Source organism: Pelophylax lessonae (assembly GCF_965119305.1).
Source record: "Pelophylax lessonae genome assembly, chromosome: 5".
In the NCBI taxonomy this organism is placed as follows: Eukaryota; Metazoa; Chordata; class Amphibia; order Anura; family Ranidae; genus Pelophylax; species Pelophylax lessonae.
The window spans coordinates 173212383-173238273 of NC_138772.1; the positions used below are offsets into that span (position 1 = coordinate 173212383).

Below are 25891 nucleotides of genomic sequence, written 5' to 3' on the forward strand. Positions count from 1 at the left end.
TCTTATCATCCATTCAATCTTAACCCTAAGGACTGCTGCCTGTTCTTTGGTACTACAAACAAATTATTCAGGCGCTATATAGTGGACCATAGAAAACAAGTAAAAACAAAGCTGATATGTAATAATACAGCAATAAATAAATGAACAAACAAGATATCCACCCGCAGCTAAGAGGAACATAAATCGCACCATGGATGGAGCCAATACACAAGAGAACAACACGGAAGACCTCGAAATGTAGCGCTGGGGGATCTGAGTCTATGCAGCCAAAATATGTAAGTAATCTTGCTGGCTGTTACTAGTAGCCCAAAAGAGATGGATGAATCCAAAGATAGATAATAAATATATGCAAAGATTATTCAATGAGCACTCATAAAATTAAGACATTAAAAACAGACTGACAGTTATGTACTGTATATAAATATTGAGATCTATCATATAAATAAAACAGCACAGTAAAGCTGGATACACACTATACAACTTTTGTTGTCAGATTTCCTTTAGATTTACCTTTTCTATGTAGTGCAAGGGCCTGCCTGATTGCATACAAATTGAAAGTGTTTAGGTTTGACCTCATATTATATGGTTTTGGTAAGTCTGAAGGAAAAAATCTGAAGAAAATTGTATAGTGTGTATGGCCCATTAGCTGCACACGGGCTTCACATACCATACAGGAACCAGTACCGAAAAGGAGACAGGAAATGGTCTGCCCAGGTAAGGACACAATATTTCCAAGGTGGCAAATCAGCCAATTCCCAGGGATATGCTGCTGTGTGTTGCACCGCTATAAGGTCTCCATGAGTGGTAGACGTGTAGCAGAAGACCCGCTGTGTCCTCTCGGACTTGAAGCAAATACTTTGGCCGGATGTGTGTAGCCAGGTCAGACGAGAGGCACAGGGAGATGATCTCAGAGGTTGCCAGCAGTTACCATGGAAACCAGTAGCGATAACGTATACACAAATAGATGATGGATCCCATATGCAGCATACTGTCATGTGGCTGTCGTCATGACTACTAACCATCAACTATCAGAGCCACTTAATAATAGAGGATGAGGAGGTGAGAATTATCAGCAAAAGGGGACAGGGCTTAAAGCGGAGTTCCACCCTAAAATTATACTTACCTCCATCTTCTTGCTCCGGGTCACCTGAAAAACAAATGGATAATCACAATTTTTTTTTTTTTTTTACTTACTTTATTTAGAAGAAAACATACTTACCTTACTTCCTCTTCCTCCCCTCGGTGGCCACGGCGATTCGTCACTTCCTGGCTTGCAATGATTCCTGGGAGCTTAACGTCATCGCTCCCAGGAATCAATTCGCCTTCACCGGCCCCAACGTCAGTTCCGGTGCAGGTGCCGTCATACCTTGCTAAACAGCTTCTGGGCATGCCCAGAAGCTGTGCAGGGATGACGCTGCGACACCGGAAGTGACGCCGGGGCCGGTGCAGTGCATCGTGGGACAGAAGAAGATGGAAGAGGACACAGAAGAGGATCACGCTGGCTTCAAGCTGCCCACACCTGAGATGGCAGCGCTGGACATTACATTTTCAAGGTAAGTATTTCTTCCAAAAGGTAAGTGCAACCCGGGACAGATCAGAGGCTAGCCATTGTGGAATGCACTAGCCCTGACTGTCCTGGGGGTATTTTTATTAAAAAAAAACTTTCCCAGGGTGGAACTCCGCTTTATTCACAAATTTGAAGTCCCATGTGTAGAGCTTGGGCCAAGGATCCAAAAGGCTTCACAGGTACATTGAAACTTATCTGAAAACTAACACAAGTACATTTTTGGTACCACAAGGTTTAGCATTGCTGTTACTTTTAGGCACAATAAATGTCAAGGTAAATTTACTTTAAAGCAACTCAGTTTCTTAAAACAAAGGTAAAGAAAAAGAATTACATGTAAAAGAAGACAGTTAGTACTCATCCTGTGCCTCTGTCCATGCTGTCTATTCTCATTGTGTTTAAGAGATACCACTGTAGAAGAATCTTTTGCAGGCAACACACTTTGAGGTATCGAAAGTCTGGGCCCCTTGTTTCCTCCCACCTACCTATGTTATACTATAATCCTACAGGGCACAGTAGTGATGTAGGGGTTGGTATTTGTATTCATACCTGTTACAGTTATAGAACCGAAAGTAGGCATTTTGCACTTGAAGACCCTTCAAATGTTTTACACTAAATCCTTTTGGTTTGTTAATGTCTACCTTCATTGTGGAACCTTCTTGGCATCCATCGGCATAAGAGATGTGTAAATACACACTCTTATATTTCCAGGTCCTCAACATTTTCTTTTCAAGTTTGAGAATTTTCACAAAGGTCTTCGCAACAGTTCTATGCCATATTTGTCTCATAGGTTTTCCAGTCCTAAAATACCTGGACAATCTGCTGCTACAAGAGCAGATTTCCTTTGCCTTGGAATCCTATGTGTCGATCATACATGCCCTGGATATCCCTAAGACCAAGGTTTTCCTACCCAAAGAAATGTTGATGAAGCTACGCAGTCAAAATAAGCAACTTCAATCCTGAGTTTGGCCTTCCCTACGGGGCTGCATGCAAGTTCTTGGGCCTATGGTATTCACATTTGATGTGGTTCCATTGCTCATTTCTACTCAAGAGTCTTGCAATGGAACCTTATCACAGTGTGGGACAAATCCAGTCTGTCTCTGGACTGAAATACTCTGGGAAATGGCTTCTTCTGTTACAAATATTGATACACTGTTGTTTCTCCACTCCAATCGTTAGAATTAAATCTAGTATTGTGGGTGTTACAAAGAACCCTGTTTGAACCTACTCATTTAATGACCTCTCCTTGTAAGATAGCCTTTGTTAAGGCTATCACTTTGGTCAGATAAGTTTATTTTACATAGGCCAATGATTTTTTTAGACCAATGACCTCCTTTTTATCCAAAGTAGTTACTGCCTTTTACTTTAATGAGGATATTGTGTAACCTTTTCTGTGTCCAATATTTTTTCTCCTCAAAGAGATCTCTCTGCATTGCCTGGATATTTTGAGGTTTTACCTCTCAACTACTGTTTCCACACATTCTTTGTTATTCCAGAAGATCCTAAAACGGGTTCTCTTGCTTCCAGATCCACTATTTCTTAGTGGATTTGACAGGTTGTTGTCCAGGCCCATAAACTGCGAGATGAACTGATTGGATGATGAAAGTCAGCAGAGCTCTCCCTCATTAAGGCTCCATGTACACGGGACGTTGTAAATGGCCGTTTAGGAGCAGTTGGGCGTTTTTTTCAGAAGCCCCTGAACCCACCTACATGTTATCTTATCTGTCCATGTACACAGGGTCGTTTACAGTCATTTGCAGGCAGTTGAGTTCAGGGACGTTTTTTGGACAGCAATTATTTGCGTTCGAACGCGTGTTTCCCGGCGTTTCAAATGCAAAAACGCGACCGAGCGCGATGACCCGCGTTTAGCGTTCGCGTTTTTCCATTTTAAAGAGGAATAATTTTTAACGGTTCTAAACGCAAACGCCCGCTAAATGCACGCTAAACGTGGGTGCAAACGCGACCTAACGGACGTTTCAAACGTCCTAAAAATTCCAGCATTCAAAGGGACTTTTAACAACGTCCTGTGTACATGGAGCCTTACTAAGCTCTAGAGCAACTGCTCTTGTGGAATGCAACTGTACAGTCTATTTCCCTTTAGTAAATCAACCCCTAACTTTGTTTAGGCAATCCCTGAACACCCCTCTCTTCAGAGAAGCCTTTCCCACCTCTACCTAACAACTGAAACCTCTACCCAACAACTGAAATTTTATCTTTCTCATACAACTCATCCCCACACAGTTACTAACTTTTGTATTACTTGCACTTCCTTTTTAGATTGTATGCTCTCACAATCAGGGTGCACCTAATTCTCTAGTCTTGAATTGTAATGTAACTGTACTGTCTATCTATTTGTTTTGTGAAGTGCTGCACAAACTGTTGACGCTATAAAAATATTTTTTTTTTTTTGTATTGTTTTTCATTTCTATAAACATTTTATTTACCCCCTTTGCTGAGACCCACGGATTTTAATGAAAATAATTAAGACAAAATATGCAGTGATGGTAAATCTAATTATGACTCTTTGCTAAAGTGCAACATTTATTATGGATGTGTTTACACAGCTCCAACTGGCATTTAACATGATACAATGATTTTATCATATACATAGTACCCTAGCACATATGTTGTTTATTTTATTATTTATTCCAAATGTTTCCAGGGGATTTTGGGGTTTCTCGTCTTCTGATGGGATCCAGTGACCTGGCAACAACTTTCACCGGGACTCCATACTATATGAGCCCTGAAGTCTTGAAACACCAGGGATACGATTCAAAGTCTGACATTTGGTGAGTAGGCGTTCATCAGAGCGACTGGGAAGTGTAGAGTTATTCTCTAGTGCAAGGTTCTACGCTCATTCCCAATACAATGGCAATAATAGGGACAAAGAAGGAATTTGTGTTTGTCTGTAGCCAATTCACATGAGCTAAATTTATGTGCATGCTATTTTCTAGATTTATTATTATCCACAGAAATGTAATTAAACTCAGCGCTGCTTCCACATATTAAACACTTAAATTATGTGCATCTATACATAAAGTGTGCTAGTGCATTCAATAATAGAACAAAAGTCCATCAGTACAAATCATTAGTGTTGAAGGCTCTTTGTGGTGAAAATCCAAGGAGCCACTCTGTGCTCCCCACCTGAATTCCCTACTCACCAGCAATATGATTCAAAACAGCATATTATGTGTCCCTAATGGATGGTTATGACTCCTTCCTTCTCCTTCGGTTAACAGGCTTTCAGTATAGTGATGGTGTATGGTCCAATGAAAAGAGATATCCAAAGCATGATACCGTTTTAATCTATTAAAATGTTAAAAGCAAATGCACTTACAAAGAGGTAGAAAAGTTCAAGCATGTATGTAGTTAGGGATTGCTGCCCTGGCTCATTGACGTCACTATCCTCTCCCCGCTTGACGTGTTTCGCCCCTCCCACTGGGCGTCTTCAGAAGCTGGGGGCCCTCGTGACTGGTTGTTACTCTAACAGTAAACCCCTCCTACCACTCCCAAAACCTCCTACTCCTCTCTTTCTCGTTACTTCAGGAAATAACTAAAGTGTTTAATATGTGGAAGCAGTGCTGAAATTAATTACATTTTTGTGGATAGCTTATGAGGTCAATTGACCTTTCACTATAGCAGCAGCTTCATTCACATTTATATTTTTAATTACAATTTATGTTTTTGGTTTTGTAATTTTATATTACTGTAGAATTGATGCACTGTTAGGATTAGAGCACGTCAAACATAGCCATAGCGTTGGTATATTCACCTTTATACTAGATTTCCTACCTGCTAACATTTCAAGCTTCCAGAGACCAGATGCCAGTGGCGGCTCGTCCATAAGGGGTGCAGGGGCGCCACCCCCCTAATCCATGCACCCTAATCTCCATGCAGGGCACCAGACGCATGGATTCCAATAGGTTTTTTTTTTTTTTTGGAAACACATGATTAGAGCCTGAGGCTCTAATTGGATTATAAAAAGGGCAGGCTCGGGGTGCAGAGCACTGTGCCTTGAGCCCACTCAGTTGTGTGACAATAGCGAATTATTATTCGCTATTGTCTTCCTGATTCTCCTCCTGGCCAATCAGGAAGCAGGTCCTGAGACCTAATTTGCCAGGGAGTCTTAGGACTCCCAGCCAATCAGGACCCACTTTCTGTTCGGATGGGAGAAGAAGCCTGTCTGTTCGGCCGGGAGGAGAAGCTTGTCTGTTCGGCCGGGAGGAGAACCCCCGGATCTTCCCTTGGGTAGAGCGAGGAGCAGAAGCCCCACCCCTCCTCATCTCCCAAGGTAAGGCCTCCTTCCCATCTGTCATCCATGGGGGAGGGGTGGCAGTGCAAGTGAGGGGATGAGGTTTATTTGTTACTCTCCCCCCCCCAAAATATTTAGCACCAGCAACCACTGCCAGTTGCATGCATAGTCTTATGATAATGATAATGTCTTGGGTGATTAGTGCATTCGCAACAACACAATTGAGTACTGTGCATAATACTTTATTTATTATCACTAGCAGATATTTTCAGGACAAGCTTTCAGGAATCTACCCCCTTCTTCTTAGGGTACTGCTTCGACCCAAAAGAATGGGCTTACCCTGAAATTTAACTTTTATACAAATAAAAAAATACTATGGACAGTACTTAAATGAGATAATGCTAATAAATCTTTGGGATATTAATTCTAAATTATAAAGGCATACGTGGCTTTTGGATTATTGCACCTACAGTATTTCAGCATTTTATTGTAATTTTCTTTGCCTGTGTGATATATTTGTCTGATTCTAAACCCTTTAGATTTTTTTAGATTCTTCTATGTTGGTTAAAGATTATCATCCAGTCAAAACTGAGAATTTAAGTGTAACTATGGGAAAAATTACAAAAATGACATTTATGCTGCAATCTCTCACTAGCAGTTTTTGTCCCCCCATGACATAGTTTTATCAGCTGTTGATCCTTCAAGTAGTTTTTTTAGCCCCCGTTCACATCGGATTGAAAGGTCAAATCGCATGACAAGTCGCACCCTATTGTTGGCAATGGCACTGTTCAAATCAGTGTGAGGCTGAGTTTGAGGCACTGCCATGATTTGAAAAAGTAGTTCCTGCACTACTTGTGGCGATTTCAGGTGCAGCTTGCATAGACATCTGTGCTTTTTTTTTTCTCCAAACCGACATCTGTGCTTTTAACCACACAGATGTCTTCTAAATCACACCTGAAGTCGCACTGACATGCACCTTTGAAATCGTGCAATTTCAGAGGAAGTCACACGCTTTCACAGCCACAATCAATGTGAACAAGCAATTATTTTCCAATTCCTTTACCAGGCCAAACAGTTCTTTAACCACTTGCCGTCCGCCGCAAGTAGATATACTGCGGCGGTCAGCCCCTCACAGGCAAAGTGACGTATATAAACGTCACTAGCCTGGGAGGCTCTGGGGAGCGAGCGTGCGCCGCCGGAGGCGCGCTCCCGCTCCTCACTCTGCGATCGTCGCTGCAGAGGGAGAAAGTCAGGCGGCTAGTGTAAACAAGCCGCCTGTCATTCTCCCCTGTGTAGAAACACTGATCATACGGTTCTACTATGTAGGACCGTTGATCAGTGTTCCTACAGTTCAAGCCACAGCCAATCACAGTTAGAATCACGCCCCTAGGGACACACACAGCCCCTCCCTCTCAAATAAAGTTAACCCCTTCACTACCAGTGTATTTTTACAGTAACAGTGCATATGTATAGCACTGATTACTGCAGTAATGTCACTGGTAACCCCAAAAGTGTCAAAAATGTCAGTCAAGGGTCCGATCAGTCCGCCCCAATGTCGCAGTACCGCAAAAAAAATCGCAGATCGCCACCATTACGCGTTAAAAAAAACAACAAAAATGACAAAAATCTTTCCCTTTGTTAGTAAAACTTTTGCGCAAACCAATCAAAATACGCTTTTTGCGATTTTTTTTTTTTTTACCAAACATATGTAGCATGAAACAAATTGGCCGAAAATGTTAAAAAATTTTGATTTTTACATTTTTTTGGGGGGGAATTTCATATAAAAAATGTGAAAAATATTGTTATTTTTGCAAAATTGACGCTCTTTTTTTTGTTTATAGCGCATGATCAAAAAAGCGCACAGGTGATCAAATACCACCAAAAGAAAGCTCTGTTTGTGGGAAAAAAAGGACGTCAAATTCGTTTAGGTACGGCGTCGCACGACCGCGCAATTGTCCGTTAAAATCACGCAGTGCCGAATCGCAAAATACCCCCTGGTCAGGAAGGGGGTAAAATCTTCCGGGGCTTAAGTGGTTAACAGGCCAGGTCCAGCAAATGAGGATACAGTACATGGGTTAGGACAAACCATTTAACACTAAGGTGCTTGCAGCTGTCAGCGTTTATTTATTGAGCTTAATGCCCCGTACACACGTGCAGATTATCTGAAGACTTTTGTTACCAAAACCATATAATATGAGGTCAAACCTAAACACTTTCAATTTGTATGCAATCCGGCACGCCATTGCACTACATAGAAAAGGTAAATATGAAGACAAAAGTCTTCAGATAATCTGCACGTGTGTACGGGGCATTAGTCTTTTCATAAAAACTGGAGCTAGGCTTTCAAGCAGTATTAAACTCAAAATCAAAAATTGTAATATATTGCAGCTTACCAATCATTATATGTGGTGGCTGCATTTGTATTTTTTAAGCCTTTTCCCCAATGTTTTAACCTGGTGATTTGGCCAGTAATGCACCTGTATTAGAGTGCCTACACTCTGAATGAAGGAGCATCAGGGACACCTTTGGACAGCAGCATTGTTAATTTTGGGGGAGGGAAGTGTTGGATGTACTAGCAGATTTTAATAGACTAACAAATTAAATCCAAACTCCAGCTAAAACTTTAAAAGCAGTTAAAGCAAACAGTTTTTCTTTTTGGTGTAAAAGTTTTAGATAAATTAAAGTTGATTATTGTAAGCACCCCTGTCAGTGTTAAAGGAGAAGTACAGCCAAAACTCGTTTGGCTGTACTTTTCCTGTGGATCAGAGGAGTGCAGTTTGTTTTGCACTCCTGTGACCCATTTTCTGCAGAGAGCAGTCTGAAGTCCGCTCTCTGCTGACGTCTCAGAGTCGGTCCAGGCTCGGGCGTCATCACGACCATGGAGTCGGGATCCGCACACATGCCTGGACCGACACCCAGTTCAGCCTCTCAGTGAGCTGCTGAGAGCCTGAGCTGGCTGCTCCCACCCCTTCCACAGCCCAGCGCTCCAGTGAGCGAGGAGGGGCAGAGCACAGAGCTGGTGACTGACAGTCAGCAGCTCTCTGCTTGGGGAGCTGTGAGAACCAAGTGATCAGCGGTGTTTGATCGCTCAGTTCTCAGTGTTAGAGGCGCTGGGGGACAGATGCAGCATCAGACTAATGCTCCATCCACCTAGGTAAGTATGAATAATAATAATAAAAAAAACATACATCTCTTTTAAATGGTTTGTCTCAACCCTGCAACTGCTATATTTGCAGGACAGCTTGTTCTGTTGGAAAATCACAGACTTACTGGCAGGATCATCAGGTGCAAATAAAAGAAAGAAAGAAAGCCCTTTTATGAGTATGTCTCTCCTTCTCTAATGCTTGGTAAATTCTGTCATAACTGTATTTTACTGTTGACCTTTTTGTAACTCCTAAATTATAAAAAAAAAAAAAAAAACTAAAAGAAAGAAAGTTCAAAAAAGAAAATGAAAGCAGCCATCACATCTAAGAAGTGGTAAGCTGCAATATAATAAATGTTTGCTTTTGGGTTTAATAGAACTTTCATTTGTTTATTTAAAGTCCATTTAAAACGACATGTTACTACACCGTCTAGGGCAGTGGTTCTCAACTCCGGTCCTCGGGACCCACTAACAGGCCAGGTTTGCAAGCTAACTGAAATACATCACAGGTGATATAATTTGCTGCTCAGTGATTGCAGTACTCTAGTCTGCATCTCCCCAAGGTAATACTTAAAATCTGGCCTATTAGTGGGTCCTGAGGAGTGGAGTTTAGTACCACTGGTCTAAGGTGTCTACACTGCTGTGTGATTTCACTGTGGAAAAACGTGTTGTCACCCTATTACAGGAAGTGGAAAAATAGCATATCTACCTGCAGGATCGACAGTTAAGGAAATTATGTTACAGGGGGACTCAGAACAATTAATACTACTGCTTTAATGCATCCATTAGCTGCAACCCACTTTATATATGCTGTTTCCTAATAAAATCCTCAGATACAGCAAGAAGCTCCTGCAACTTTTCTTTTGTTTACAATGAAGCTTTAAAAATGGTGGCTAGATCCAGCAGTCCCCTGCTGATGAGGACCAGTAGGCTGAAACCTCATCCCTTTAAACCAGGACACATATTAATTACACAGGTTCTGAGGCTAAAATAATGCACATAAGGCACTGAGATTGATTACCACCTTAACCAGCCTCAGAACCTGTGTAAATAATGTGTGTCCTGGTTTAAAGGGATGAGGTGGCAACCCTATGCTGTGCACAAGTTTTTGGGTTCAGCAAAAGCCATGTGATTATGTCTAGTAGGTTGGGCATTCACTTATAGGCAAGCCATGTAAAACTTTTGGAAAGAGTTATATGAAAATATTTCTCGGAAGCATTGTCTGAAAATCTCACTATTGTATTTCATTTTGCAGTGCAGTTAAAACTACTACTGAAAATCTCCTGCAGATGTTGGCTATCATTTAAGGTCCCTTTCACACCAGTGGACTGATCGGGTTTGCCTGTCCATTTTCCAGGTGTACCCGATCCGATCTCCTATTGATCTTTATAAGGGGCGGCGGATTCAGCAGACACGTGGCCGCTGATACCCGCAGGCATCTGAGTTGATAAAATCCGCTAAAAATAGACGTATAGCAATAAGTTCGCCATCCGTCCAGCGGATCGGGTGACATTTGGAATGAAACTGACATGCAGTAATATTTCAGGATCTTTGCACAATCAATATGAGCTAAAGTGGTGAATGTAGACTTACAGTGGGTACGGAAAGTATTCAGACCCCCTTAAATTTTTCACTCTTTGTTATATTGCAGCCATTTGCTAAAATCATTTAGGTTCATTCTTCTTCCTCATGAATGTACACATAGCACCCCATACTGACAGAAAAACACAGAATTGTTGACATTGTTGCAGATTTATTTAAAAAGAAAAACTGAAATATCACATGGTCCTAAGTATTCAGACCCTTTGCTCAGTATTTAGTAGAAGCCCCCTTTTGATCTAATACAGCCAGGAGTCTTTTTGGGAAAGATGCAACAAGTGTTTCACACCTGGATTTGGGGATCCTCTGCCATTCCTCCTTGCAGATCCTCTCCAGTTCTGCCAGGTCGGATGGTAAACGTTGGTGGACAGACATTTTTAGGTCTCTCCAGAGATGCTCAATTGGGTTTAAGTCAGGGCTCTGGCTGGGCCATTCAAGAACAGTCACGGAGTTGTTGTGAGGCCACTCCTTCGTCATTTTAGCTGTGTGCTTAGGGTCATTGTCTTGTTGGAAGGTAAACCTTCGGCCCAGTCTGAGGTCCAGAGCACTCTGGAGAAGGTTTTTGTCCAGGATATCCCTGTACTTGGCCGCATTCATCTTTCCCTCGATTGCAACCAGTCGTCCTGTCCCTGCAGCTGAAAAACACCCCCACAGCATGATGCTTCACTGTTGGGACTGTATTGGACAGGTGATGAGCAGTGCCTGGTTTTCTCCACACATACCGCTTAGAATTAAGGCCAAAAAGTTCTATTTTGGTCTCATCAGACCAGAGAATCTTATTTCTCACCATCTTGGAGTCCTTCAGGTGTTTTTAGCAAACTCCATGCGGGCTTTCATGTGTCTTACACTGAGGAGAGGCTTCCGTCGGGCCACTCTGCCATAAAGCCCCGACTGGTGGAGGGCTGCAGTGATGGTTGACTTTCTGACTTTCTACAACTTTCTCCCATCTCCTGACTGCATCTCTGGAGCTCAGCCACAGTGATCTTTGGGTTCTTCTTTACCTCTCTCACAAAGGCTCTTCTCCCCCGAAAGCTCAGTTTGGCCAGACGGCCAGCTCTAGGAAGGGTTCTGGCCGTCCCAAACGTCTTCCATTTAAGGATTATGGAGGCCACTGTGCTCTTAGGAACCTTAAGTGCAGCAGAAATCTTTTTGTAACCTTGGCCAGATCTGTGCCTTGCCACGATTCTGTCTCTGAGCTCTTCAGGCAGTTCCTTTGACCTCATGATTCTCATTTGCTCTGACATGCATTGTGATCTGGTAGGTCTTATATAGACAGGTGTGTGGCTTTCCTAATCAAGTCCAATCAGTATAATCAAACACAGCTGGACTCAAATGAAGGTGTAGAACCATCTCAAGGATGATCAGAAAGAAATGGAAAGCACCTGAGTTAAATATATGAGTGTCACAGCAAAGGGTCTGAATACTCAGGACCATGTGATATTTTTAGTTTTTCTTTTTTAATAAATCTGCAACAATGTCAACAATTCTGCTATGTGTACATTCATGAGGAAGAAGAATGAACCTAAATGATTTTAGCAAATGGCTGCAATATAACAGAGTGAAAAATTTAAGGGGGTCTGAATACTTTCCGTACCCACTGTATAAACATGTAGTTGTCTATACATTTTCACATAAACACCAATCAGTATATTTTGGAATTCAGCATGCTATCCTGCAAAAAAAAACGAAATGACTACACAGTCAAATATTTACCACTAATAGGTCAAGCATGTAGAATACATTTTGGAAATGTGAATCCAGGTTTACTCATGTAGTGCTAGGATTCTGATGTCCTAGTTGCCTATTCGATTAATCATCATCCATCCGTCTTCACTTTGTGGGGCCTCAGGGTGATCCAACAGATGGTATGTCTGGAGTTCAGGTACGCAGTACTAAAATCCCTGTGCACCTGATGCTTTCTGCACAGCAGTTGTTTACAAATCTATATGAATTTAATTACATAATTGGAATGATACACGTACATAAGTAGTTCACTTAATAATGTATACAAACATTTATAGCTGAAAAGACAGCAGACCGGAACATGATTAGGTATACTTCGAATATAATTACTGAAACAAATAAAAATTACTTATCATAAATATGAATAAAATACATTGTTGCATTAAATAATAGCAGAAGTATTTTTTTCTTTAACTGTTTTACAGGTTACCTAACCTCTCCCAAAATTATTTCCAAAGTATATTAGTGTGCTTTTGTGACAGTTTTAGGGACTTGTGTTTAAGGAAAAATGCAGGCGCATTCCACTTGTATTTGGAGATTATAAGTTCCTTTGGGCCTGTTTCACACTTGTACGACTCCAAAGTTGCGTCGACTTTGGAGTGCAACTTTGGTGTAACTTTGATGCAACTTTGACACAATTTTGGATGGGTGCAACTTGGATATGACTTTGGCTTTTACCAGTTTTAATGGACAACTGTTGCACACAACAATTGTATAACATTCAGGTATGACTTTCATGCAACTTCTGAGGGTTAACATTGACATCTATGGCCCTCAAGTTGCATGAAAGTCGGACCAAAGTAGTGCATGAACTACTCTGAAATTCCTGCAACTTTAACCACTTAAGTCCCGGAGGATTTGGCTGCTAAAAGACCAGGGGGTATTTTACGATTCGGCACTGCGTGATTTTAACGGACAATTGCGCGGTTGTGCGACACTGTACCTAAACAAATTTGACGTCCTTTTTTCCCCACAAACAGAGCTTTCTTTTGGTGGTATTTGATCACCTGTGCGATTTTTTGATCATGCGCTATAAACAAAAAAAGAGCGTCAATTTTGCAAAATTAACAATATTTTTCACATTTTTTTATATGAAATTCCCCCCCAAAATGTTTTATGCTATGTTTGGTAAAAAAAAAAATCGCAAAAAGCGTATTTTGATTGGTTTGCGCAAAAGTTATCGCGTTTACTAACAAAGGGAAAGATTTTTGTCATTTTTGTTGTTTTTTTATTTTACGCGTAATGGCGGCGATCTGCGATTTTTTTTGCGGTACTGCGACATTGCGGCGGACAGATCGGACCCTTGACTGACATTTTTGACACTTTTTGGGTTACCAGTGACATTTCTACAGTAATCAGTGCTATACATATGCACTGTTACTGTAAAAATACACTGGTAGTGAAGGGGTTAACTTTATTTGAGAGGGAGGGGCTGTGTGTGTCCCTAAGGGCGTGATTCTTACTGTGATTGGCTGTGGCTTGAGCTGTAGGAACACTGATCAACGGTCCTACATTGTAGAACTGTGTGATCAGTGTTTCTACACCGGGGAGAATGACAGGTGGCTTGTTTACATAAGCCGCCTGACTTTCTCCCTCTCCCCCGATGATCGCCGAGTGACCGGCGGACATCGGGTCCGCCGGTCACACGCACGGGGGGGTCCGTGACCGTGTGGGAGCAGGATCGCTCGCTCCCCAGAGCCTCACAGGCTAGCGACGTAGACCTACGTCGCTCTGCCTGTGAGGGACTGACTGCCGCAGTAAATATACTGTGAGCAGTCGGCAAGCGGTTAAGTTGCACATATATGAATGGTTATCATTAGAAAACATGGGGAACGACATGTTGTGCAACTTTGATATCCAAAGTGGCATGACAAGTTGCACAAGTGTGAAAGGGGTCTGAAGCTGCAAAACGCCCAACAAGCAAAATCCTATTTATTTCAATGGCCCCTGTTTACATCTGAGCATTCTGTCGCCTGAAGCAAAACGCCTGAAGCTCAAAAAAGTACATGAGCCTTTTTTTGGCAGATTACAAGCGTTTTTGGCTCCATAGACTTCAATAGAAATGCCTGACTTGAGCAAAAGAACACTTGTAAAATGCTCAAATAGCAGCTCTCCACCCCTAATTTCCTCTCCCTCTCCTCCCCCTAGTGCTTTCTATTGGCTAAACAAAAATGCCGGAAGCTGTAAAATGCTTGTAATAAACTTCTGAAACATTTTAAAAAAAGCTTGTAAATGCTGCAAAAAACGTAAAAGCTTAAAAACTTAAAAAAACGCAGATAAAGGCCAGTAAATCGATACCCTCAGGTGTGAATGGGGCCCTAATGGGCATTTGACCTGCAACTTGTGACATGTTTTATTAAATATAGCTATCTATTATATGACAAGGAACTACACAGGGTGGGACAGGAAGAAGCCACATTGGTCTGTGCAGTGATGTGCTCTGCACATGTAGTAAACATAATGACATACCAAGAGAAAGTCCTTGACTAAGCCCTTGACCTGTGAACTGTTCAACCAGCAGAGATAAAGCCAAGAGGTCATCAGGTCCTGCTGCTCTGCCTGTTCAGCAACCTCAAATCTCTTAAGAAAACTATAAGACCCAATAGGGTTTATTTACTAAAGGAAATAGAACTGTTCACTGTGCAGGCGGTTTTCACCAAATATTAGCAAATTTAAAATCTGCATTAACTGTTAATATCCTTCAAACCCCAACCCTTAGAAGTGTCATTCCGGGCATCCTGAACCCCTTATAGTCCAATGTAGACCATGAATTCCACACCATTCTCACTGGTTTTGGATCTTTAGTAGTGCTCCACTTGATAGGATAAATAATCTCAAAGAAAATAAAAAAACAAAAAAACATATAGTACGTCCAACTCCACATGTGTACCAACTATATATGGAAAACGTCTCCAATAGACCACAAAATGCCTTTTCTTCTACACTATATTGTCAAAAAGTATTGGGATGCCTGCCTTTACATGCACATGAACTTTTAAGGCATCTCTGTCTTTGTCTGTAGGGTTTGTAAGAATATTTAATAATAAATATCTTGCGCTCGTACTTCAGTATGTCAGAATATTTATACTGCTCTGAATATAGCAGTGTATTTATTTATGGTTAATAAGCAAAGATCTGTGAAAAAGGAGAGTCTTCACCTATTGCCATAAATCAATGTCGTGAATTCTTTTTAATTGATTAATTTCTTTTTAAAAGCATATACCAATCTTAGTGAGTACAGTCTACAGTGTGGAATATATATAAAAATATTTATTCGCCAGACATGTAAACACAATATATGATCAAACAAAAAATGACACAAAAAGATAACTCTACAGAAAATACTAACTTCAAACAATCAATGCAATGTGATGTGTAGCTCAATAATGAAAGTGAAAGTAAAACAAAGTGAAAGTAAAACGAAAGTAAAACGAAAGCAAGATTACCATTTCTTCCCAGGTATAGTATAAGCCATAAATTAATGTTCTATATAAACAGACTACAATGGTCTGCGTAATCACATAGCCAAAGTCATTCCACTGCAGATGAAATGAGAATAAGCCATGCAAAACGGAAGACTTAAAATTGCAAATAATGCATTGAATCTGATATTAATAAAAATGTATAAAAACAAAAATCAGCTTTTTAGAGAAAAATCTACTATGGCTTATACGGCTGGGATTGTAATCTCATTACCCTTAAATATGCAATATAAAACATATAAGGAAGGAATAAACAATTGTTGAATAAAATCAAATAACATAGCAAGGCATAATTACCACACTTAAGATGGTGTTACCAGAGTCCTAAGATGGATGCCAGTGAGGGAGGAGTTTCCTCCAAGTTTCAGATGAATGATGGACCAGGAAGTATGTCTGGATGAGTCTATCGAAAAATGTAATAGCGTGTGTGGTGTAAGTGTGAGGTGTGTTGTCAGTAGTGTAAAGTGTCATGTCTCATCTGGGTTGGTCTTTTATATGGTAAGAACAAAGAGCTATAAAATTACCATAAGTTAAACCCAGAGGGATGAAACATTATCCCTATTGGTCGGGATATTCTATACCTAAACTAGTGAGGTCAGAGACACACCCCTTTTGATAATTAACCCCATACTTGGATAATAAAATAAGGATGATTTCTCTATATGTGAGATTAATCATATAACACAACATAAAACTTTGTCCAGACTTCCAGTACATACATAAATGTCCACCTGTGTCTCCATAATTCACCTGGGCAAGTAATGCCATTCCAATAATTATATTATTTAACACAATATAATATTTTTATATGGGAATATCTGAAATTATCTCAAGACTGCACCTGGTATTTCGCCTCCAGATGGCAGTATCGTACCGTTCATTAGATTTTGTATTTAACATAATTTGAAACAATTACCCATCCTTCTTATCTCATGACCTCTGACCTGTCGGTTAGTGAAAAGCAATTACTTATTTGACCATGCCAAAGGGCTGTCAGATATAGTCTAGGTTTGGGAATATTTACGACACCTTGAGCACTAAACCAGTCCAAAGCAATCCTTATATAAACACTCCTACCACATGCCTTAACATGAAGTAATTTGTTTTTAAGACGCACAAGTCCTTACACATCATAGAAAAGTATACTTATATATATATATATTATATATCTAATATTATATAAGTATCAAGTTCACACTTCTATATTAATAAGAATACAATGTATTATCGTTAATATACATCTTACATATGATGATGTTTTCTATAAAAACTTATATGGTTCATCTTTAAATGTCTGCTAGAATATACTGGGGTATTGTCCATTGTTGAATACCTATAGACAGACTGAGATATCACCCCCTTTAACATAGCGTCAGACTGACTAAGTTTTATCTGATCGAGATGTCAAAAGAAATCTTATTTACGATTACATAGAAAAATACAAAGATCTCTGTTGAAACCATAGACCCTTTGTAAGCCTGTGAGAGACATTTTGTTTAACAAGTATATATGAACTTTGTTTCACCCTGAAAACAAGATGGACGCCATCCTGTTCAGAATCTCTTATATGCATAATATGAAATATACATGGCTTTTAAAATCATTTTTCTTTTTACCTATTATTATTTTAATAACCCCCAACAGGCCCGACAGGTTCAATATTGAGTTGGCCCACCCTTGCAGCTATAATAGCTTCAACTCTTCTGGGAAGGCTTTCAACAAGGTTTAGGAGTGTGTCTATGGGAATGTTTGACCATTCTTACAGAAGGGTTTGTGAGGTCAGGCACTAATGGACCCGAAGGTCTGGCTTGCACTCCCCACTCAAATTCATTCTAAAGGTGTTCTATTAGGTTTAGGTCAGGACTCTGTGTAGGCTAGTCAAGTTCTTCCTCCACTGCTTTATGCACTGATCCGCAGTCATGTTGGAACAGGAAGGGGCCATCACTACACTGTTTCCACAAAGTTGGGAGCATGAAATTGTCCAAATTGTCCTGGTATGCTGAAATCCTAAGAGTTCCCTTCACTGGAACCAAGGGGCCAAGCCCAACCTCTGAAAAACAACCCCACACCATAATCTGTCCTCCAACAAATGATTTGGACCAATGCACAAAGCAAGGTCCATAAAGACATGGATGAACGAGTTTAGGGTGGAGGAAGTTGACTAGCCTTCACAAAGTCCTGACCTCATCCAGATGTTTATAACCCCCTCCCCCCCCCTCATCTCCCCCCAATTCATGCAAATCACTTCTTGGGAACTGAAGATGAAGAAGAAGAACCTGATATTAGTTAGTACTAGGCTGATACTTTATGAGACGTGCCTCAATTTTGTTTTCTTTTAAAGCCTTTGCTCATTTTTATCATAGCACAGTACAGCTTACACTGGGAGCACACTTGCTATGGTGCTGAGGGGATGCAAGCCTGTGAGATGTCTCTGCTGGGTGTGTATTCTGTAGAAGGGTATAGGATATTTCTTATCTGGATAAAAAAAATATAGAAGAAAATGTAGGACTTTATTGATGAGTCTTTGGCATATGAGCCTACAGAATGGGAATTTTAAGTGGATATTTCTCAAATAAAATAACAACTGACTTTTAAACTCAGAGGAACAGTTTGCCCACCTTTGTTATTTACCTAAATTTCTTGGGCTGGTCTATTTTGCAGTATCATTAATGTCAGTTTTTTCAATAAATTACTCCTGTCACACATGTAGGCTTCCAATACAATATGGATAATACTAGACAATGCCTATGATTTTTTACTTTTTATAGGAAATTCTGGGGAACGCATTGAAAAAGAGATATTGCAGATAATACATTTTTTTTAATAAAGTTGCTTACTGAGATTTTCTTTTTCCTAACTTTCCTGCTTTAAAATTGCTTAGTTGAATTTTTATATAGCTCGCCTAAACAAAAAAATAGGAGCTATTTTTCCGCTCACTGGCTCACAAAAATGGCAAATTAGTATTGTTATAATTTCAGCTTTATATTGGTTTATTTATATTACTTCTACTGTTTATTAGAACTCTGCTGCCAAAAGTAGATTATTGCCAGTGTTGAGCATGAAAACTCATGGTTGTTTATTTAATGGACTGATGATTAGTGGCTTAGAGCCCTCCATGCATCTGCTGCATTAGGCCAGTCATTTTATAAAATTCTACATAATTATAAAGAAATGTTAACATCTGCATAAATAATTGCAGTGCTCTACAAAAAATATATGTAAATTAGGCGGAACTTCAGAAAAAGAAGAGTTTGTATTTGGTCAATCATACTTGGTTTGGGGCCACAGACTCCTCCCCATCACCTTTTATGTTTTTAAATGTCAGCTTTAATTAGAAAACATCTCAGTAATGAAGGAGCCTGATTAGATGTTCAGGAGGGATTAATAAATACATAACTTTAATTTCGAAGTTTGCTTGAAATAACTGAGTGTTTATAAAAGCAGATTGTAATAACATATGCATGGTTAATTCTAGGATTCAGAAACTGGGCTACATAGTGCAGCTGTCTTTCTTATTTTTTATCTTTGATTTTTTTTAAGCTTTCAATCATAATATGCTTCAGCTGAATCATTATGGCATGTTCAGTAAGTTAAAGGTTGACTTAGGTGACAGGTTCATGTTTATTGCATATAATTAAAAGTAATAAGTTTTGAAGTCTTTGGGATTCCCATGCAAAGACCAAAGACTTTTTCTAGCAAAGCTCAGTAATAAAAAAAACATTTCTGGCTATTCTTTAAATTGGTAATTCATTTAGGTGAGCAGATTATGTAATGTTTGTGCCCAAATATTTAGAAAAATGTATACCTTCACTTGAGGCATCCAGTTTACAGTCCCATTCCATAATCGTCTTGAATACTGTAACTCCCTTCTCATTGGCTTACCTTTAACCACTTGCCGACCGCCGCAAGTACATTTACTGCGTCGGTCAGCCCTGTACAGGCAAAGGGACATAGTACTACGTCGCTAGCCTGTGAGCCTCTAGTGCTCCCGCCCCTGCTCGTTCCCTAACAAGTCCGCGCGTGTGACCGGCGGACCCGATGTCCGCCGGTCACACGCGATCTCCCCGTGGAGAGGGAGAAAGGCAGGCACCTGATGTAAACAAAGCCGCCTGTCATTCTCCCTGATCTAACTGCAGAGATCATACGATCCTGCTATGTAGGATCGTATGTCTCTGTGGTTACATCACTAGCCACACCCCTTTACAGTAAGAAGCACGCCCCTAGGGACACACTTAACCCCTTGATCACTAATAAAGTTAACCCCTTCCCTGCCAGTGTCATTTTTACAGTAATAGTGCATATGTATAGCACTGATTACTGTAGTAATGTCACTGGTACCCCCAAAAGTATAAAAAATGTCAGTCAAGGGTCCGATCTGTCCGCCGCAATGTCGCAGATCGCCGCCATTACTCGTAAAAAAAAACCCACCAAAAATGACAAAAATATTTCCCTTAGTTAGTAAACACAATAACATTTGCGCAAACCAATCAAAATACGCTTATTGCGATTTTTTTTTTACCAAACATATGTAGCAGAAAACAAATTGGCCTAAAATGTTAAAAAATTTAGATTTTTACATTTTTTTGGGGGGAATTTCAAATGTGAAAAATATTGTTATTTTTTCAAAATTGACGCTCTTTTTTTGTTTATAGCGCAAAAAGTAAAAATCGCACAGGTGATCAAATACCACCAAAAGAAAGCTCTTTTTGTGGGGAAAAAAGGACATCAATTTCATTTGGGTGCAGTGTTGCACGACCGCGCAATTGTCCATTAAAGTCACGCAGTGCCGAATTGCAAAAAAGGGCCTGGTCAGGAAGGGGGTAAAATCTTTCTGGGCTTAAGTGGTTAAAAAGACTATCCCCCCTTCAGTCCATTATGAAAGCTGCTGCCAGGCTCATCCACCTTGCAAACCGCTCTGTGTCTGCTACCCCTCTTTGCCAATCCCTCCATTGGCTGCCACTCAACCAACAAATTAAATTCAAGTTACTAACCATAACTTAGAAAGCCATCCATAACTTGGCACCCAGCTACATCACTAATCAGGTCTCAAAATACCAACCAACTCGTTATCTTCATTCCTCCCAGGACCTCCTGCTCTCTAGCTCCCTTGTAACCACTTCCCATGCTCGCCTCCAGGACTTCTCCCGAGCTTCTCCCATCCTCTGGAATGCTCCACCCCCATCTATCCGACTCTCTCCTACTTTGTCTACTTTCAGACGATCCCTGAAAACACATCTCTTCAGAGAAACCTATCTGGCATCCACCTAACAACCGTACTTTTGTTTTCTTCATCAGCCCATCCCCACAGTTATTACCTCTTTTACAGTGGCGGCTGGTGCTCAAAAATTTTGGGGGGGCGCAAAAAGAAATATTTGCGGCAAAAAACGCTGTGCCCCCATCAATGCAGTGACCAGCTTGCCGTGCCCCCATCAATGCAGTGACCAGCTTGTCTGCCCCCTTCACCAATGCAGTGACTAGCTTGTCTGCCCCCTTCACCAATGCAGTGACCAGCTTGTCTGCCCCCATCACCAATGCAGTGACCAGCTTGTCTGCCCCCATCACCAATGCAGTGACCAGCTTGTCTGCCCCCATCACCAATGCAGTGACCAGCTTGTCTGCCCCCATCATCAATGCAGTGACCAGATTGTCTGCCCCCATCATCAATGCAGTGACCAGATTGTCTGCCCCCATCATCAATGCAGTGACCAGATTGTCTGCCCCCATCATCAATGCAGTGACCAGCTTGTCTGCCCCCATCTTAAATGCAGTGACCAGCTTGTCTGCCCCCATCATGAATGCAGTGACCAGCTTGTCTGCCCCCATCATCAATGCAGTGACCAGCTTCTCTGCCCTCATCATCAATTTGCAGTGAGTGAGTGACCAGCTTGTCTGCCGTGCCCACCGTGCCCCCCCATCAATGCAGAGACCAGCGTGCGTGCGTGCCCCCTTCATAGCAGACAGTGTGTGGGCCGGGCCCCCCCCCCCCCCCCCCGAGGTGTCACTTACCTCACTCACGGTCACCTGCGTGCTGCTTCCTCTGAGTCAGACGAGTCAGATGAGAAGAACACTCCGACCGAGAGGAACGACTCCCTCTTCTTCTTCTCCCACCCGCCGGCTCTCTCTGGTCTGACGGCGCCAGCGGGCGGGAAGGTGAGGATGTGCCCCCGGGACGGTGAGTGACTGACGCACGCACCGCCCCCACGCGTAACGTCACCCGGGATGTCCTCCTGTGTGATTGGTCCAGGCTGGAGTCTGGACCAATCACAGCCAGGACATCTCTAAAGTGGGGAGTGTTGGGGCGCATTGCTCTGCGCTCTGATGACCCCCAGAAGGCCGCCAATCGGCGCCTCTGCTCACCCCACGTGGGGTGAAAAACGTTTTTTTTTTTTGCCCACAGATTGGGGGGGGGGGGGGGCGGCGCCCCTGCGCCCTCTACAGACCGGCCGCCACTGCTCTTTTATCTCTTGAACCTCCCTCTTAGATAGTAAGCTCTAATGAGCAGGGCCCTCTGATTCCTACTGTTTTAAAGTGTATTGTATTTGTACTGTCTACCCTCAAGTTGTAAAGTGCTGCGTAAATTGTCTGCGCTATATAAATCCTATATAATAATAATAATAATAATAGTAATAGATCAAAATGTATTGGTATGCCTCACCCACATGAACCTCCTTCTTAAAAGTAGTGTATCAGAATAATCAGGAGTCAAATCATTGTTAATTTCTTCCTGCTATCAAACTGCTAAAAAACTAGCCCAGCTTTCATAATTCCAGTACCAATGTGCTTGTCCATATGTGTGGCATGGCTCATTTAGGCCACATTTGAAATAAACTGCAACTGAAATGTCTAAATATGAAAAAATGCTTGTTTTGCCTAAGGGTGAACACAGCGCCTCTGCTCACCCAATCCTTCGAGGATCTTTGGTAAAACTGCGCTCTCCCACATTCAGCAGTCGGCTGTTCCTGACGTCTTCATGTCCAGACCTGGTCTATTGGTGTGATGATGTCAGGAACAGCCCACCGCACAAGACTTCTGGACCATGGGGGGGACAGGAGCCAAAGGGACTGGTCTTGCGATGGGAGGATGGGTGGATTAGGTGAGTATATCTCGGCTCTCCGAACCCCTAGGCCAAAACGAGCAATTAACCCATGCACTGCATGGTAAAAATAAAAATAGCCCGGAGTTCTGCTTTACAGCGCACCTTCAGTAATTTTTTCATCTTTCCATCTATTAAATCCGCTGCCCTTGTTGTTTTACCTTTGGATAGTAAAACCTTTTTTTTTTGCCAGTAAATACCTTATACAGCCCACTTCTTCTTTCTTGTCTAGTAATAAGTGTAGGCAAATAACATCACACACAGCTCTCTCTATCACTCCAGTGAGAGTTTGCCATCAAAGGAGGAGGGGTGAGTAAAAGGAGAGCCAAGAAGAGTTGCAAGGCTGGATGGGGGCGGAGATAACTGGAGGCTGCAGAGATCCATGTGTGTTCATCAAGAGAGCAGAAATGTGCAAGCAAGCAGAGGTGAGAATGTGTCTGTATATATGTGTGTGTGTGTGTGTGTGTGTTTGTCTGTATATATGTGTGTGTGTGTTTGTGTGCCTGTGAAAATTCAGGAAGTGAACAGTCAGCAGCTTCAACTGCCCACAGTTAAAATGGCTGCAGTCAGACCTAATGGAGGGAGATTTCTGCAGCAAATTTGGCAAGTACAGAATCACACTATATATAAAATAATATGCAAAGTGGTTGGAGGGAAGATTCAGAATTGCAAAGATGTTTTTACTACAACTTATGTAGGCAGCCTGCAGTTCTTCTGTAAGTATTCAGTCAGATTATAGCTATCATTTCTCTAGTGCCAATGTAAATCCAGAAACTTAAAGTAGATGTAAACCCTAAATCAATGACATTTAGTTTGCTAAAGCACTGTGTAAACGTTCACCATGTTTCTTTTTCATAAAATAATGTTTTCACATTTTTTTCATCCCTTTTTTTCTAGTGCTGCTAAACTCCTCCAGTTTTTTTCAATCCCTTTCTGTTTTTATACATAGACCCCAACCTTGGTTGCACATTGCTCTGATCCTGTTATTGATAGTGACAACAGTAGATTGTGCATGTGTAATGTGTTAGCACGATCCTTTACGCCATGCTTGTGACAGTGTGATAATGCAGTAGCAAAATTAGGAGATAGTTTCTACTCCATAACAGGAAGTTCCTGTTCACCAGGTACTATTTAAATGAAAGGTACATATTCAGGAAACAGAAAATTAATTTTGGTTAAATAATATTTCCATGTTAAATATAGAAGATTTCACGGTTTTATGATATGCTTTTGTTTGACTTTTTTACTAAAAATTTTTAACTGAAAATGTTAAAAGTTTAATCTATTTCTGGGATTGTAATTAAAAAATTGGTAATTTTTTTTCCTTATAAAAATAAAATACAGGGTGACATTTTCATAATAACTCATGCAATTTCAGAAAACCATCTTAACAGAGTGTACTCCTGTGTGAGCTCAATTACATCCAGGTGCTTTCCTACCATTTTGCTTTCTCTGAAGCTGGATAAATCTAACATTGGAGCTGGATAAATCTAAATATTTCCATTTAAATATTTATTTAGAGTATATATATATTTTTTATATAATGTACATTCCTACCTACTATTCATACTAAACCTACCCATTCCTATTAAATATTTATTTGTATAATTTATATACCTACCTACTAAATATTTCAAGGCTATAAGATCAAAACAATCAGATCATTAAAATTTTGCTCCTAAACATAGAGTTTCATCGAGAAGATGGGAGGCACAGAATAACAATGTTGGTAGGCTTTGCTTCCTGAAGTTAAGGCATAGTCAGGAATCTTAATGATGAGCAGACACAGTATGGGAAAAGGAATCTTGTGGATTTATATTTTATTTATGTTTTATTGTTACTTTCTTTTTGTATAAACCATAGCATTGATTTGTATTTGTAACTGATGTTTTAGTTGTTTCTGTCTTTCACCATTGATTGCAACAATTCCAGTGCTCATACAAAATTACCTTTAAATTGACACTAATGATTATGTTACTTATTATTTTTTTAATTTAATTATCCCTGTAGCCCTGGTGAAGGGGGGTCCCTTGGAAAACCTGGAACGCTATGTTTTTATTTATTAAATGAAAAATAAAAAAGATAAAACTTACAGAAACCAGTCTGTCCCTACAACTCTCCTATGCTATTGAGATCAGAGCCAATCGAAAGCCTCGTACACACGATCAGATTATCGAACGACTTTCATCCATATTTTGTTGCATGCTGGTCTCATGTGGAAAGTGAAGAGGTTGCTTTCATACGAAAATTCTCGTACGACAGAATTCAACTTCAGAAGTGATGTCATGTGTTGGATTGTTTTGTATGTGTTCTTTCGTTTCTGAGCATGCCTAGTCTTGCTCTTACGATTTTTTTTGGACGAGAACTGTACTAATTAAATGAAAATTGGACTTGTGTTGACGTACGATAAAAATTTTATAGCCTGCACGTCCAGTTTTTGTCATCCGAAAATCCGTGATCGGCTGTCAAAAGCACCATACTAACAATCTGAAAATCGCCAGATTGTTCGTCGGATGAAATTTTCCTTCCGATTTTTGTATCGTGTGTACAGGCCTTAAGGCTTCTCTTCTTAGAAGAGCTCTCATAAGAAAATATTCTCTAAACCATACAAGTCTGCCAGTTGGGATGCAGTCAGGGGTAACTGTTCCTCAGCCTGCTTTTCACTAGTGATCAGACTGCAACATTGTAAATTTGTAGAAATTCACAAAATGAGAGGCTGCCTTAGGGGGCTGATCTGTGGCAGGTGTATGTATACATATCCAAAAAATTGTTCAGATACTTGTATAAAACTGTGCCAGCATCTCAGGCCAGGAAACTGATGCTTGTCCTGGCCAATGCTTGAACAAAGATGAACCATTATAGCTTTCCTTTCCAGCTGTCGTAAAAAAAATTTAAATTGAAAGAAAATCTCAGTTTCTTGAGGCAATAAATGCATATCAATGGAAAGCCTAACTTCTTCTCCAGCGAACAGAAAGATAGATTTTGTGTGTGCGGTTACTTTTATGCTATAATATGA

The 25891-nt window shown here is 40.7% G+C and overlaps 1 protein-coding gene across 1 annotated transcript in view; it reads left to right on the plus strand.

Annotated features, from left to right (window-relative positions):
* NEK11 (NIMA related kinase 11) overlaps window positions 1-25891 on the plus strand; it is a 385800-nt gene that overhangs the window by 183538 nt on the left and 176371 nt on the right. The window contains exon 5 of the mRNA XM_082258375.1: window positions 4227-4353. Within this exon, the coding sequence (XP_082114501.1) occupies window positions 4227-4353 (127 nt within the window). The remainder of the gene's footprint in view (window positions 1-4226; window positions 4354-25891) is intronic.